Source organism: Culex pipiens, chromosome 3 (genome assembly GCF_016801865.2).
Source record: "Culex pipiens pallens isolate TS chromosome 3, TS_CPP_V2, whole genome shotgun sequence".
Lineage (NCBI taxonomy): Eukaryota > Metazoa > Arthropoda > Insecta > Diptera > Culicidae > Culex > Culex pipiens.
Window position 1 is genome coordinate 39361691 of NC_068939.1, and position 17960 is coordinate 39379650.

The 17960-nt window shown below is 34.9% G+C and overlaps 3 protein-coding genes across 8 annotated transcripts in view; 2 read left to right on the forward strand and 1 right to left on the reverse strand.

Moving 5' to 3' along the window:
- LOC120427035 (dystroglycan 1) overlaps positions 1 to 17960 on the forward strand; it is a 239642-nt gene that overhangs the window by 187688 nt on the left and 33994 nt on the right. For all 6 annotated transcript variants that reach the window (XM_052710793.1, XM_052710794.1, XM_052710792.1 and 3 more), the window contains 3 exons: positions 33 to 158; positions 221 to 462; positions 549 to 603. In XM_052710793.1, coding sequence (XP_052566753.1) covers positions 33 to 158; positions 221 to 462; positions 549 to 603 — 423 coding nt within the window. The remainder of the gene's footprint in view (positions 1 to 32; positions 159 to 220; positions 463 to 548; positions 604 to 17960) is intronic.
- Positions 6776 to 7895, reverse strand: LOC120427933 (general odorant-binding protein 45-like). Its single transcript, XM_039592878.2, has one exon. It carries the CDS (start codon positions 7880 to 7882, stop codon positions 7064 to 7066), a length of 819 nt encoding a protein of 272 aa, XP_039448812.1. The 5' UTR covers positions 7883 to 7895; the 3' UTR covers positions 6776 to 7063.
- LOC120427934 (general odorant-binding protein 45-like) lies at positions 8136 to 9067 on the forward strand. Its single transcript, XM_039592879.2, has one exon. It carries the CDS (start codon positions 8155 to 8157, stop codon positions 8956 to 8958), a length of 804 nt encoding a protein of 267 aa, XP_039448813.1. The 5' UTR covers positions 8136 to 8154; the 3' UTR covers positions 8959 to 9067.

Sequence of the window (17960 nt, forward strand, 5' to 3'; positions counted from 1 at the left end):
ACTAATTTGAGCTTCTAATCTGATTCTTCCAGGAAAACTTCCTCATCGACGACATCAACCGGGCCGAAATACACGAGATGGCAACGAGTGCGATCCGGCGAGGTCGCAACAGCCTGAGCAGCAGCTCCAAGCGGAAGCTGGGCCGGATTGGATTTTTGGTAATTACACGATTCGTTGAGTCTGTGGGGCTGTGATTCGATTATTCGAAATTTCCACACAGGTCGGCTGCGGCAAGACGGTGTTCCCCAGCGAGAAGCTGATTGTCAACAGGATTGCGCAGCAGATGAAGGAAAAAGCGCTGGATGACATCTCGGGGCTGGAGTTTGGTTGGTGGTCCGTTTGGACGCGACACGTTGGCGCTGCGGAGAAGGGCAAACCAAGACGGGTTAAGCGGCAGAACGACGAGTACGAGGGGGACGATGACGAAGACTATGATTACAACTACGATGATGATGATGAGAGGTAAGGATTGGGATCAGTATTGGGTTCTTTTGGGAGCAAAACAGACGAAACTTGACGCTTAACTTATTTCTCAATTAATTTTTCAGTGAACCAACTGAGGTACCCCAACATGCCCATCGCCACCACCACGGTGATAGCTCGGTAAGTTTTTCGTTTCCATTGAGCTTGCTTCTGAACCCAACTCCTTCTTGCTCCCGTCGGAGAAAGAATCCCCCAAAATATCATTAGAATTGATATACACGCACACACGACTCATCATATCGTCCCCCTTCTCATAAATTCTCACATCTTCGAGATCCACACTAACACACTGTATAGAGTACCGTAGTACTAAAAAGGACATAATTATTCTTAAGTCGAACCCCCCTGGCATCATAACCTCAAAATCCGGACTCTACTCCACTATCTCACTAGGATTCATTCAATCTAGAAATATTTAGTTTGTCTTGTCTTTTTCCTACCATCTTTTTTGTCCTGAACGTCATTCGCGATGACCACCTTCTCCCACACATCTTATCATCACGTTTCTGCAGTTTCATTACTTTGAGTAGATTTCCACTTCACTTTTTTTCACTTTTCACACATCTTGTTCATATCTATAGAACGTTATCACTACCCGCGCGCCGCTCACTATCTCTCACGTTCACTCCTAGGTAGTGGTCACTCAGGACTGATTTGCTGGGGTTTCTAACCTTTAGTTTTCTTTGTTGTTCATTGTTACGGTTGAACTTTTTGGGAAATGTTAGTTTCATCATCATTATCACTGTAATCGTTAATATAACTGCAAACTGCACACGACCTTTCGTGGTGCAAAACAGGGGTGAAGTACACGGAAAAATAATAAATCAAAATAAAATCGAATATTGTAACAACAAAAAATTCATGGTCATCATCAAAATATTAACGTTCTAAAAAATAAGAAATTATTTGAAAGCAGCACGCATCAAAAAATTCATGAATCATTATTTAAACATTTATTATATTGAATATTTGAAGTTTTACAAATAAATTTCAATACTGTTTTTGTTGTACTCTTTAAAGGGTAACATACAAGTAAATTGGCAAAATGACCAAAGGCATTGAAATATAAATTTTCAACTATTAACTTAATAAATTCCAAACATTTCTGGAGTTTTTTTTTTAAAAGGTCCAATAAACCAAATTTCCAGTTTTTGCTTTTTGGGTGTTTTTGAAACCGCCTTGAGTCAGGGGTGTTAAAAAACACCCAAAAAGCAAAAACTGAAAATTTGGTTCATTGGACCTTTTCAAAAAAACTCCAGATTTGGTCAACCGGTTCAATGTGCATGACGAATGCCGATTTCCAGTAAGTGTATTTTTAAATTAATCAAAATATGTTTTTTTTTTTGTTTTTTCTTCAAAAAAATGACAATTTATGATTTTTAAATTTTTTGAACAAAATTACAAAATAAGGCTTCGTCATGTACACGATATTTACCTCAAGAGTCTTCATCGCAAATTTCATCAAATTTGGTCTATCCAATCTCGAGATATCGTGGCACCTGCAAAGTAAAAAAAAGTCAAGCTTTTAAAAATCTTCTGTTACTCACTTTTATCATCAAATACCATCATTTAACTATCAGGAGTGATTGGAAATCATTTTCAATAAAATAGTTGTCTGAAATAATCATTTTTAATATTTTCTACATGTATGATACCTCTTAAAAATTATTTAATCTTGGAGGATTACTAAGCGAAAAACATGTACATTTAATCAAAAAGAGTTAATTTCTACAAAATCGGCCAATTTCATGATTTTTTTTTATTCGGTATTAACTTTTAAAAGGGCTTTCTCAGTGCAAAAATTGTATGTAAATATTCGAAAATATGTGTCAGTATGAGCGATTTGATGTCTTTACATTCTTAATAAATATATTTTTAACAGGTTTTTTCACCAAAAAATAGAAATCCCAAAAAAGTAATCTAGACAAAAGCCGGTACATTTTTCAAATATAAAATTTAGGAGAAAAAAAAATTAAAAAAAAACAAAGAAACTATTTAGCCAGAAAAAATAAACTAAATAATTTTCAAAGGTTCATGATTTTTTGAAAGAGTCGTGATTTTAAATTTAAACAAAATGTACTATAATATTCCTTTCCTAAATAATTTTTCAGGCCAAATTAATTCTGCAATTGAAAATTACTTTAATTTTTTTTTTCTATGAAACACACCATTCTCATGTTATGACCATTTCAAGGTTAACTCCAAGAAGAAAAAGGCAATATTTTTAATATCTGAAATAAGAATATATCAGGTAGATGAGACAATTCTCCAAAACATTTTCATTTTAAATTGAACAAAAACCGGACAAATAATTGTCGAGCTAGAGCACATAGCAAAGAATTCTAGAGTTTTTTTTTTAAACATATGAAAGACAATAGTTTATAGAAACTTTAAAAAAAGCTCTAGAATTGAGTCCTAAACGACCACCAAAATTCAAATTTGATTTATAAATTTTTATTTTTGTTTGCCACCTTTCTTGACATACATAATCTTCAGTTAATATTTTAAAATGCTGTCAATTTTTTTAAGGTAAAAATATGTATTGAGAACCCAATTAAGATTGATATATTTGTGTTTTTTCTCTAAATTTTTCAACTGTCTCTTGGTCAGATTTAAAATTTGAGAAAAAAATGAACTCTCCGTGAAAATTTCGGACCTCTCGAACAAAAATATTTTCATAATTTCAAAACCAAGCCTAAAATTTAAAAAAATAATAAAAATGTATAAATTTTTGTTAAATCGAAAAAGCAGCAAAAAAATAAACATCCATTAGTTCTTCAATTTTAAAAAATATTTTTTTAAGTAAATCTTTGCGGAAGGAATATGAAGAAAGATCACAGTAAAAAGTTGAAATATTGGCTGAAAATAAGGTTGGCGAAAAAAAAAGTAATTTTACCTATAATAATGTGTAAAAAGATAAATTGAACAGAAATTGATCAAAATTTCGCCAGTTTCTGATGTTAAATTAAATTTAAATTTATTTTTTTATGTCACGGAACCTATCACCATTTCAAGATTACTATGACATAACGTAAAAAAAAGGCCTGCCTTGGGAGCACGATATGGAGGAAGCAAAATTTTATAAATCGAAAACACCCGTGTGAGATTTAAATGTAGAAAGTTGTGTTTCACCTTCCCGATTAAGAATATATTCGATTCAAAAAAGCGTTCACGTGGCTTATATCCATTTTTCATTTTTTTTATCAGGGCCGACCACAAAAGGTTCAAAATTGATTTTTCAATTAATTTTCATTTTTTTTTTTTTGTTTGCAACCTTTCTTGACAGAAAGTGTCTTGTTTGACAGCTCAGGGCTACAGTTGATTTATTGAACTGCAGTTGATGTTTTATTTTAAACTTAAAAATGTTATAACATTTTTTTCTCTGAAATTAATATAGGCTTTGAACCCAATTTATATTGATAAAATTGTGTTTTGTGAACTCTTTGTGAGATTTTTTTAATCTTTCGAACAAAATTATTTTTTAAACTAAAAAGTCTAACCAAAAATTTGAAAATGACCAACATCTTTTCAACCTGCAACAAAAACATAGCACAACATTCACATAAATAATCTAAACAATAATTAAAAATGTACAAAAGATAAAATCGAAAACTCTAAATTGTTGTCGATTTTGAGTTTTCATGGAAAAAACTTTATTTTAGTAAATGTTCTACGGACTTCAAGAAATATGAGAAAAAACACAGTGAAAAAATAGTTGAATTTGTAAGGTTGAAAATAATGTTGGTTGTTTTTTGAGAAAGTTTACCCTAAATAATATGCAAGAAAATTAAATTCAACAGAAATTGAATAAAACTTCACCGGTCCCTGATGTGAAATTACATATTTTGTTGGCACAAAATCTGTAAACATTTCCAGATTTAAGATTACCTTCATTTTGAAGTCACTGTGACATAACTTAAAAAATAATCAAAATCGCCAAAAAACATTTTTTTTGCCAATGTTTGATCATAAAAAGCATCAGAAAAAGAATTAAAATATTCACGGTAATATTACACCTGGGATAAATATATATCTTTAATGTCAGATAAATGTGTAATTCCTGACTCCAAATTGCAAAGGTACCGATTGGGATTTGATCCCTGAACCTCCTGCTTGTGGAACAGGCGCCGTAACCACGGAGCCGGTACTTCGTACCAAATTGGCACTATTCAGTCTAAATTTAGGTAATGTTACATATTAAAAGAGATAATATTGAACCTTCCAACTTTACACAATTCTTACTGTGAAGAATAACATTAAAAATTTAGTTAAATTTCAGGGTTGAGAGTTTGACTTGTTGAATGTGACATGCCCAATGTTTCGGAAATGTAAAATGTCAAAAATGGGATCATCTTTGGCTGTGTTTTCCACTATTTTTTTTTTTTTGCAATTTGACTTGTTGAATGTGACATGCCCAATGTCTCGGAAATGTAAAATGTAGTGTCTTGTAGTGTCCAAGACTATGCCTTGACACAATTTTTGACTATTTAATAGTCGAAATTATGTAAAACAACCCAAAACTTGGAAAAGAGACTGTAAAACATGAAAAAACAAAAAGGCAAAAGGTAATGATAGGAGGAGATAGGGTTAACCAAATACTGTCAGGTACAAACATAATCTAAACATGATAAATACAAAAAAAAAATATACCAAAAATGAAACATGAAAAACATAAAACAAGAAATGTAAAGTTTTTTGCAGAACAAAAGTTGCTCAAAATGAAAAAAAAAAATAAAAAAAAATCGAATAAAGTTCAGCTAATGACATTGACCCTTTCATTGATTTTTGAATTTGTTTTTAAATCAAATATTGTGCTTCAGTTCAAACATTTAAAAAATTTAAGGTTAAAATATATAAAATTAAAAAAAAAACAAATTTGAAAACAAAAACTGATAAACTTATGAAAAGTAAATATATATGCATTAAAAAAATTAAAAAGTAAATTGAAAAAAAAAAACAAATTGATAAATACTTAAAAAACATGACGTTTTCCGTGTACTTCCCCTTACAAGTAGAGCATCATTAAATTTTTTGTACAAAAAAAAGATCAATGAAGTCCCCTTTGTACAGTAAAACAAAACGAGAAAAACAACTGCATCCGACTGCGTTCTACTAACATTCACTTATTCAGTGATTAGTTTTGTTTTGTTCGTTTCTGTTCCTAGTTTGATTGTCGTTTCTCATCGCAGTTTCACTAATTACGGTTCACGGTTTGAGTTTGTTCGTTCAACTAGCGTTTCGGTAAATGCCACTAACACACACTCATTCCCACTACTCTGTACAAACTCTGTTTCTTTTCGCGAACCCAAAAATCATCCATTACTGTACGAGGAAAGCTCATTTCCAAGGGAGGACGCCTTGAGGGTTTGAGAGAGGGGGTTGAACAAAAAATCGTCCATATTTGTTCTGGGTTATCGTCCGTGCCGGTTGCGTCCCGAAATTAATCGTTCTTGACGGAGAAGTTTTCGTTTGAGGATGAATGTGAAAATGCGTTCGTTTTTGCTTGGTGAAAGCGAAATCTAGATCATCACCGTCAGAGGTCCTAACCAGTGGAGGGGAGGGGGGAAAACGCAGGAAATCTTTATGGTCTATGAAACGATTATGATGGCTAACGAAGATTGTAGTTTGGTGGGTGGTGGAGGTTGGCGGCTTCCTTCCCCCGGTGTAATAAAATCTAATAGCTCTGTGAACGTTTATCTCACAAACAAGCAGACAATATGCAGCAGGTCCTGCTCTGAAGATGGCTACAGCTTTGTTTAGGGGGGATTCAATTAATTAACTTGACATTTTAGGAAATTTTCATAAAAGCAAACCTGAAAATTGAAGCTTTAATAGAAACTCAACACATTCACAAAATTCTCGAAATTCTAATCATAAATTGACCCCAAATTCCCCTAAGCAGACTAGTTTGAAAAGGACACAGCTTTCGTATACCTTCTATGCCTCCCACTCTCTGCCAAGAGCATCGAAATGGTGTCACGGCACGGATGTTCTGCACACCAATCAATGCTGGTGCTCCTTTGAGAGATGGCACCACGACCGTGTCAGTATCCTAGAGGCTTTAGCGTTGTCCACGTACTGGGTCCCCCCATCACATATCATAACAGGCGGAACACTGGCGATGATCCCTGACCTGATTACTGCCCGCTTTGAATACGGTGGAGGTATTTCTCCATGAGGAATTGTGTGCGATGAATGAAAGCTTGGACCAGATTGATGCACTGGAATGGATTCAAGTTGCGGCTACAAATTCAATGTCGAGAGCATGAGCATGAGCATGAGAGATCACGGCTATAAATTCAATGTCGAGATCTAAGAAGAAGTTTGTAAGAATTTCTGGTCAAAATTAGTTCGTTGAAATCCAACTCACTGTCTGTGCTGTAAATGAGTGATAGAAAAAAACTATCATTTGATGATTCTCGTGAGTGCCAACGAGAGCACTCTCTTGCTATCACTATTCTCTTTTCTTCTCTCACGATCACTCACCGAAGATTTTTTTGCTTGCTCATAAATCCGCAATGAAAGAACGCAAGAGGGACCATAAATACCACAAAACTACAACATCACCTTCCAACTTTATTCACACAATCTTCAAATCGTACTGCAAGTGCACCCCGCTCAGATAAGTCAGCCCAAAGATCGGCAGCAGGTACTCCTGCAGGGGTTTGATCATCTGATTGGCCACATCGCACGGACTCCGCGCGGCACTGGTTCGCACTTCCTCCACCAGGTGGTACAACCGCTCGAGGAACGTCTCCCGCTGCTCTTGCCGCCCAAAGGCCACGTACAGTCGGTCCCACACCAGTCCGGCGCGATCGTCAAACAGGTCCGACGCCTGGAGGAAGCACCGGCCTGCGCAGGGAAACCGAACAGCCGTCTGGTTCCACCAGTTAAAGTCCAGCACTTCGACGCGCGGGATGTCCAGCTTGTCCATGCAGTCCACTACCGATTGCTGGAGTTCGAAGGGCGTCGGCGGAACGAACTGATCGCGGCTGAAGAAGTAGTTGCCGAACTGTTTCTTGTAGCAGTTGAGCGACCAGTACGCCTGGGCGCAGCTATCGGTGGGAGGACACTGGGAGACGACCTGGTTGAGACAGTTGTGCACTCGGATGTACGAATCCGTTGGGTTTGGATCCAGCGGGCTGAAGTACTGCTGCAGGACGGAGTGCCGGACTCCGGTGCGATCGTTCCAAGCGCGCAGCTGTACCAGGATGCAGCGCACTGTGCAGTGCGTTACCGGATCATCCGGGAAGAACAGTAGCCGGTACTGCTCAACGCGATCCGCTGGGATGAACAGTTCACGCGAGCACACGTCCAGTGCGGTGAAGAATGGTGAATTCTGCGACGTCAGACCGCTGGTACCGGAGAAAGTGATCGAGAACAAGATCAGCCGCCACATGGTTACGAACTGGGCGCGCCACGACCCGAACTAGTAGCTTTATACCGTCTCATCGCCGCAAAGGTCACTTAACGGGAGCAAAAAGGTCACGTGAGTCGCGATCGCGATCAAGTTTCACAACGTGACCTAATTCGGTACTTGGAACAAGCTGTCCAGAACAGTTAGAATGGGGTCGCGCGCGCGCGACTGTTTGCCAAACAGACATGCTGCGAAGAAGGTTGTCTTGATCTTATAAAACTGTACCGCGAGCGCGGTAGACACCACAGTTCAAGATGTTTGCCCTAGTGATCGTGGTCGCTGCTTTGCTTTCAACAATTTCCGCCACCGATCACGTTCCGTTCGAGCGGGCCATCGAAGTCTGCGGTCGAGATCTGCAGGTCTGCGAAACCCGGCTATCGTCCTATCGATCACTGCTCTTCCCAGACGATCGCGATACCCACTGCTTCGTCAAGTGCGTCCTGGTGGAACTCCGCGCCTGGACCAACCCCCGCGGAACGATCAAGCACTCCGTCATCCAGCAGTACTTCAAACCGGACGTGGTCGACTACGACTACGAGCAGCGAACGCGACGCTGCCTGGAGCAGACCCTGCCCACCTACGACTCCAACCCGTGCTCGCAAGCGTACTGGTCCTTCATCTGCTACAAGAACAACTACGGCAACTTTGACATCCACGCAAACCAGTTCGTACCACCGACAGAACTCCAAATCTCCCAGAACCTGCTCGACTGCGTCGACGTGCTGAACATCCCCCGCGACAGCCTGATCGTGGTCAAGCAGAACGCGACGGCTTCGTGCTTCTCCCGGTGCTTCCTGCAGCGATCCAGCATCTACGACGACGCCGCCGGGCTGGACTTTGAGCGGCTGTACGTGCTGGTCGGGTTCGACGCCGAGAAGGAACCGTTCATCGAAAATGCCCGCGCACAGCTGGCCGGCCTGACGGGGGTGGAACAGTGCTCGGACGCGTGCCAGGCCGCGGTCATCCCGGAGCGGTTCTACAAGGAGCAGCTCGTCAAGATCTTCAAGACGGACGGAACGCGCGATGCGTCGTTTGTGTTTGATTTGAATAATTTGTGAACGGTTGACAATAAACTTGTAGAACGGTAATGGATCTCCTTTGACTTGGCGACAACGTTGTGGGGTTAGCTGTGGGTGGGAACTTGAAACTAATCCTTTGTCAAACTCTGGTGCCGGCTTTCGGTTGTATGCTGGAAACTGATATTTACCCTTCCCTATGTGTGTGTGTGGAGGTAATCTCTAACCCTCAGGTGACTTGCACAAGGAAAGTGGATGTTGAATTTTTTTTTGAATTCTCACAGTTTAACAGTTTGATACTTTTTAACATTCCGTAAACTTTTATCCACAATTTTTTCTTACTTTGTAATTTCCATCCAAACCTCAATTTTCCTGACTTCATGGAAAGGAAGGTTTGGTTATTTTTATTTATTTATTATTATTTATTTTTTTTTTGATAATTTTTGATATTTTTTGTCATTTTTGACTTTTTTGTCATTTTTGTAATTTTTGTTATTTTTGTTATTTTTGTAATTTTTGTAATTTTTGTAATTTTTGTAATTTTTGTATTTTTTGTAATTTTTGTAATTTTTGTAATTTTTGTAATTTTTGTAATTTTTGTAATTTTTGTAATTTTTGTAATTTTTGTAATTTTTGTAATTTTTGTAATTTTTGTAATTTTTGTAATTTTTGTCATTTTTGTCATTTTTGTCATTTTTGTCATTTTTGTCATTTTTGACATTTTTGACATTTTTGACATTTTTGACATTTTTGACATTTTTGACATTTTTGACATTTTTGACATTTTTGACATTTTTGACATTTTTGACATTTTTGACATTTTTGACATTTTTGACATTTCTGACATTTTTGACATTTTTAAAATTTTTAAAATTTTTGAAATTTTTGAAATTTTTGAAATTTTTGAAATTTTTGAAATTTTTGAAATTTTTGAAATTTTTGAAATTTTTGAAATTTTTGAAATTTTTGAAATTTTGAAATTTTTGAAATTTTTGAAATTTTTGAAATTTTTAAAATTTTTGAAATTTTTGAAATTTTTGAAATTTTTGAAATTTTTGAAATTTTTGAAATTTTTGAAATTTTTGAAATTTTTGAAATTTTTGAAATTTTTGAAATTTTTGAAATTTTTGAAATTTTTGAAATTTTTGAAATTTTTGAAATTTTTGAAATTTTTGAAATTTTTGAAATTTTTGAAATTTTTGAAATTTTTGAAATTTTTGAAATTTTTGAAATTTTTGAAATTTTTGAAATTTTTGAAATTTTTGAAATTTTTGAAATTTTTGAAATTTTTGAAATTTTTAAAATTTTTGAAATTTTTGAAATTTTTGAAATTTTTGAAATTTTTGAAATTTTTAAAATTTTTGAAATTTTTGAAATTTTTGAAATTTTTGAAATTTTTGAAATTTTTGAAATTTTTGAAATTTTTGAAATTTTTGAAATTTTTGAAATTTTTGAATTTTTTTTATATTTTTGACATTTTTGACATTTTTGACATTTTTGACATTTTTTACATTTTTGACATTTTTGACATTTTTGACATTTTTGACATTTTTGACATTTTTGACATTTTTGACATTTTTGACATTTTTGACATTTTTGACATTTTTGACATTTTTGACATTTTTGTCATTTTTGACATTTTTGACATTTTTGACATTTTTGACATTTTTGACATTTTTGACATTTTTGACATTTTTGACATTTTTGACATTTTTGACATTTTTGACATTTTTGACATTTTTGACATTTTTGACATTTTTGACATTTTTGACATTTTTGACATTTTCGCCATTTTTTAAATTTTTGACATTTTTGACATTTTTGACATTTTTGACATTTTTGACATTTTTGACATTTTTGACATTTTTGACATTTTTGAAATTTTTGACATTTTTGAATTTTTTGACATTTTTGAAATTTTTGAATTTTTTGACATTTTTGTCAATTTTGACTTTTTTGACATTTTTGACATTTTTGACATTTTTGACATTTTTGACATTTTTGACATTTTTGACATTTTTGACATTTTTGACATTTTTGACATTTTTGACATTTTTGACATTTTTGACATTTTTTACATTTTTTACATTTTTGACATTTTTTACATTTTTGACATTTTTGACATTTTTGACATTTTTGACATTTTTGACATTTTTGACATTTTTGACATTTTTGACATTTTTGACATTTTTGACATTTTTGACATTTTTGACATTTTTGACATTTTTAACATTTTTGACATTTTTGACATTTTTTATATTTTTGAAATTTTTGATATTTTTTTTCATTTTTTAAACTTTATCCACAATTTTGTCCCACTGTGCAATGTCCAACCAAACCTCAATTTTGCTGACTTTAAGGAAAGGGAGGTTTGGTTAAAAATTGCACAGTTGTAGTCAGGGAAATCCAATCAACCTGTGAGCTGTTGCCGACGTTCTACAACAAAGTTGACATCGAAAACTTGCAGAAAGTGTCTCGTTGCAGCTCGCCTGGCCTGGGGAAAACTTTCTCGATCTAAGGAAAATTGAAAATGAAATTCAAATACGGAAAGGTAAGGCAGACCGACTTCGTGACTTGTGGTAAATCGAATCCTTTCTGCGAGTGTGATTGAAAATTTTACAGCTCAGCTGGTTTGAAGAAGTGTAGTTGCATTTCAAAGAACTCGTAGTTGAAGTTTGTTTACCTTCAATGAAAAATAAATGTCGATAAGTTTGATGATCTTGAAGCCAAATCTACAAACGTATCCCGAACTCCAAAGAAAGTATTACATTTCAAAAAGCAGGAAATCAAGTTACCACCCACATCCGCCCACTATCAAGCTCAATTTGTCATTTCTCTTTCACCAAAAAGTAGGCACCAACCCAAAAAAAAGACGAACGCATTTTCCATTTGTACACAGCTTCCTTCCATTACCGAAACCTGCCGCCCCCACACTGTGAGTCCGAAAACTGGACACATCGTCCTCCAGCGAGATATCGACCAGAATCAAATTACCGAATCATATCCTGCCAGTCATTACACGGGACGTTCTGTCCGTCCGTCGCTCTACATGACTCAACCACGATGATGGTCCACTTTGGCCAACCACCGGAAGTCCTGTTTTTCTCTGTCTCGGCATGTGACCAAATGTAATACATGCCCTCACAAAAGTGACCTCGTCCCTGGGGGAAATTGGAGAGTTTTTTTTGCCGTTTGTTCCTGATTATTTGCGGAAGTTCTGGAGAGTCATCGTACGGATTTAGGGGATATTGCGTCTCCATTAAATTAGAAAAAAAACTGTGTTTTCTATGGATTTTAATTTGTTATAGACTGTTGCATTCTTTGAATTTTGAAGACTTGGAAATATTAGAATCATGTGAACTCGTTTTCTTAGATTTTAAGACAAACTCTGACATTTTTGAAGTCGTAAAATCCTGAACTACTTGTTCTCTTGATTTTTTGACATTTTTAACATTTTTATTAATTTTTTACTCATTATTGTCATTTGTGTCATTTATATCATTTTTGTCGTTTTATCATTTTTGTCGTTTTGTCATTTTTGTCATTTGTGTAATTTTGTCATTTTTGTCATTTTTGTCATTTTTGTCATTTGTCATTTTTGTATTTTTTTTTTATTTTTGTCATTTTTGTCATTTTTGCCGTTTTTTTCATTTTTTCAATTTTGACAATTTTGACAATTTTGACAATTTTGACAATTTTGACAATTTTGACAATTTTGACAATTTTGACAATTTTGACAATTTTGACAATTTTGACAATTTTGACAATTTTGACAATTTTGACAATTTTGACAATTTTGATAATTTTGACAATTTTGACAATTTTGACAATTTTGACAATTTTGGCAATTTTGACAATTTTGACAATTTTGATAATTTTGACAATTTTGGCAATTTTGACAATTTTGACAATTTTGACAATTTTGACAATTTTGACAGTTTTGACAATTTTGACAATTTTGACAATTTTGACAATTTTGACAATTTTGACAATTTTGACAATTTTGACAATTTTGACAATTTTGACAATTTTGACAATTTTGACAATTTTGACAATTTTGACAATTTTGACAATTTTGACAATTTTGACAATTTTGACAATTTTGACAATTTTGACAATTTTGACAATTTTGACAATTTTGACAATTTTGACAATTTTGACAATTTTGACAATTTTGACAATTTTGACAATTTTTACTCATTATTGTCATTTTTGTCATTTATATCACTTTTGTCGTTATGTCATTTTTGTCATTTTTGTCATTTGTGTAATTTTGTCATTTTTGTCATTTTTGTCATTTTTGTCATTTTTGTCATTTGTCATTTTTGTATTTTATTTTTTATTTTTGTCATTTTTGTCATTTTTGCCGTTTTTTTCATTTTTTCAATTTTGACAATTTTGACAATTTTGACAATTTTGACAATTTTGACAATTTTGACAATTTTGACAATTTTGACAATTTTGACAATTTTGACAATTTTGACAATTTTGACAACTTTGACAATTTTGACAATTTTGACAATTTTGACAATTTTGACAATTTTGACAATTTTGACAATTTTGTCAATTTTGACAATTTTGACAATTTTGACAATTTCGACAATTTTGATAATTTTGACAATTTTGACAATTTTGACAATTTTGACAATTTTGGCAATTTTGACAATTTTGACAATTTTGACAATTTTGACAATTTTGGCAATTTTGACAATTTTGACAATTTTGACAATTTTGACAATTTTGACAATTTTGACAATTTTGACAATTTTGACAATTTTGACAATTTTGACAATTTTGACAATTTTAACAATTTTGACAATTTTGACAATTTTGACAATTTTGACAATTTTGACAATTTTGACAATTTTGACAATTTTGACAATTTTGACAATTTTGACAATTTTGACAATATTGACAATTTTGACAATTTTGACAATTTTGACAATTTTGACAATTTTGACAATTTTGACAATTTTGACAATTTTGACAATTTTGACAATTTTGACAATTTTGACAATTTTGACAATTTTGACAATTTGACAATTTTGATAATTTTGACAATTTTGACAATTTTGACAATTTTGACAATTTTGACAATTTTGACAATTTTGACAATTTTGACAATTTTGACAATTTTGACAATTTTGACAATTTTGACAATTTTGACAATTTTGACAATTTTGACAATTTTGACAATTTTGACAATTTTGACAATTTTGACAATTTTGACAATTTTGACAATTTTGACAATTTTGACAATTTTGACAATTTTGACAATTTTGACAATTTTGACAATTTTGACAATTTTGACAATTTTGACAATTTTGACAATTTTGACAATTTTGACAATTTTGACAATTTTGACAATTTTGACAATTTTGACAATTTTGACAATTTTGACAATTTTGACAATTTTGACAATTTTGACAATTTTGACAATTTTGACAATTTTGACAATTTTGACAATTTTGACAATTTTGACAATTTTGACAATTTTGACAATTTTGACAATTTTGACAATTTTGACAATTTTGACAATTTTGACAATTTTGACAATTTTGACAATTTTGACAATTTTGACAATTTTGACAATTTTGACAATTTTGACAATTTTGACAATTTTGACAATTTTGACAATTTTGACAATTTTGACAATTTTGACAATTTTGACAATTTTGACAATTTGACAATTTTGACAATTTTGACAATTTTGACAATTTTGACAATTTTGACAATTTTGACAATTTTGACAATTTTGACAATTTTGACAATTTTGACAATTTTGACAATTTTGAAAATTTTGACAATTTTGATAATTTTTACAATTTTGAAAATTTTGAAAATTTTGAAAATTTTGAAAATTTTGACAATTTTGACAATTTTGACAATTTTGACAATTTTGACAATTTTGACAATTTTGACAATTTTGACAATTTTGACAATTTTGACAATTTTGACAATTTTGACAATTTTGACAATTTTAGATTCTTGGATTCTTGGATTCTTGGATTCTTGGATTCTTGGATTCTTGGATTCTTGGATTCTTGGATTCTTGGATTCTTGGATTCTTGGATTCTTGGATTCTTGGATTCTTGGATTCTTGGATTCTTGGATTCTTGGATTCTTGGGTTTGTGATTCTTAGGGATTTTATTTCTTGGATTCTTAACTATCGGATTCTTGAATTTCTGATCTTTAAAAATCTTAGAACTTCAATAACTTGAAATCTTGATATCTTCAAATTTCAAATTCAGCTGGACATTGAACTTTTGGAGTTCAAACTCTTATACTCCATGAATCTCGAACTATGGGATTATCAGATTATTGGACTCTGCGACATTGGTATTTTCTTATGATCTGGGAATATTGGGTTTCTGAACTCTTCATCACTTAGATTTTTGAAAAAATTTACTCTTGAACATGTTTCAAATATTAAAATCTTAAACTTCTCCAATACTGTATTATTGGATGTCTGTAGCTATTTCTGCATTTCTGAACTCCTGGGCTCCTGAATTTCAAGTAGTCAGAATAAGTCAGATTCTTGGATTCGAACAAATTGGTTGATGTTTATGATCGTTTTATTTTTCGTTTGAGATCTCATCCGCCATTTATGATCTTGGTGTCGTGTATTCCTTTCGTTTCCCCACTTATCCTTCCACCCGATAACAAACCAATCTCTGAACTCCCGTTTTCCGACGATTTCCATTCTTTACCTCTACCCGCTAACACGGATCACCAGCAGTCGTCGTCGTCGAGCGATACTAACCCGGTTCCACCACTAACCACTAACAAAATCTCCATCGGTTCGGGCAAGTCGTCGTCCGTGGGTTCAAAACACCACGATCATCCCGTAGCGGATGCCGGACATGGGGGTCATCACGGTCAGGTAACCCAGACGGAAGCGTCCAGTGACGGTCAGGTGGACTATACCCAGGCGGACATCTTGGAGAGTGTGTCCCAGCTGGAGTCTACCATCAGTAAGACCATCGAGAACAACGAGCAGCTCAAAAAGGAGGAAGAGGATCTGCTGGCGAAGAAGGGTTCCAAGCACAAGAAGATCGACATTGAGCGGATCGTTGAGACGGAGCTGATGCTTCCGGACATTGAGCGGTTGAAGGACAGTGGCGACGTGTTCCGGGATGAGTACGTGGTGGATGAGGTAGCGACTACCGTTAGGACTACCGTTGCTTCGACGAAGAGGATCACTTTGCCGTTGACGACCTCGACAACAACAACGGAGGTGACCACCGCTGCCACGGAACCTACCGTGACGGAGACTCTTCGGACGGAACCGGAAACTTCAACGGTGACTCCAACTGATCCACCAACGACCCTTCCGCCAACAACCACGACCCTAGCGTCAACGGTAACCACCACGGAGGTCACCACAACAACCCGTAGAACTACGACGACCCCGGTCACCACCACAACGACCCCGCGGACGACTACGACGACCCCCGCAACGACCTTACCTACCACAACGGCGGTGTCGAGTGAAACCGCGGCGGAGACCGTCCTAATACCTACTAACCGTAGCCATAAGCTTAACAACCTCGTCGTAGCTAGTCGGACGACTACCTCCGCGATCCCCGCCCAGGTTGAGTTCGTTGAAGAAACGGTGAAGGTAAGCTTCTCGCGCGATCCCTACTCCAAAGGCTTTGGTTTGAGTTTTCTTCAGTTTGGTTTTCGCGTGGTGACCCCCGTTTTTAAGACAACGAAAATTTAAGTTTATCCTTGATGAAATCCCCCCTACCCCTTAAAAAGCTGGTAGTTTCGCGCGCTTGTTTTGCACCACCCACATTTTTCACGCAAAAATTGCACCACCCTATCCCCACCCTCCTTCGTCCATGGGCAGGACAGTAAATCAAGCAACGCGTTATCTCGTTGTCAGTTTTGTACGGTTGTTTCTTTGCAACTTTTTCGTTGTTGTGTTGAGCCCTTTTTTCCCCGAGTTGGTTCCTCCTCCTTATTAGTTTTTATGGTTATGGGGATTGCGTCATTTTTCGGGGGGTGAAGAGCTGGATGGAGGGATCCAATTAAGTTTTCGAGGACATTAGAAAAGAAAAATATAAAAAAATTGCTTTTAAGTTTACAAAATCAATTTTGAAACCCCACATGGTTATCTTCTAACCAAAATCAATTTTCCTCCTACCAGGAAGCCAGTTTTAAAATTAATTTCCAATTTCTATTCGCCTTCAAAGGCTCTCTGCGGCAGCAATTTTCCGTCCACTCAAAGCCACCCACATCCTTGGCTACCTTGAACCAGTGTAACCCATCTGCCGGAGGGAAGCCAAAAGTCCCCAAACTTGGTTATTAGTTGTTGAATATTGAATATCCTGTGCGCTCTCTCTCGATAGTCCCCCTTTAATCCCTTTAGATCCTTGGTCTTATCTCCTTGTTCTTTTTTTCCGGGAAAAGTCCAACTTTCTCCCCGATATGTTGTGTTTGCCCACTCCAGCTGTTGATATTATTTTTTCGTCCTATGGCCTTTTGTATTATTAGATTGAATCTCGCTTACCTCGGTACTTTTTTTCTTGCTCGGTTTTGTTTCTGCCCAGAGTCCAGCCAAAAATGGATCCCCTCTTATTTTGATTCCATTATCAGATATTTGCCTTTCAGGATATTTTTATTTGAGAAGCAGCAAACTTTGCTGATTTTTTATGATCTCATTTTTAAACATTTATGTGTCTAGTTAGTTATTAATTACATCAAATTTAATCTACTTATCAAAACATATTTAAAAAATCAAAATCAGCTTGAGATTGCTGCACGCAAAATATCTATAAACAACCACGATTTGTATCAAAAACAAACCACTCTGGCTTAAAAAATAAACTAGAAGTTGAAAGCACCTTTGTAATCTGCCAAAGCTTTGCTCGGTAGTTTTGTGGAATGCCGCATACATCACTGCTGCAGTATGATTGAAAAGCACTTACCATCAACAAATATCATGCGTTCCCAAACTTTCGCCGGTCACTGTGTGTATTCGCAAAAAAAAACGACGCCATAATTGACACATTCGTCCTGCTGCCGACACTAATGGTAC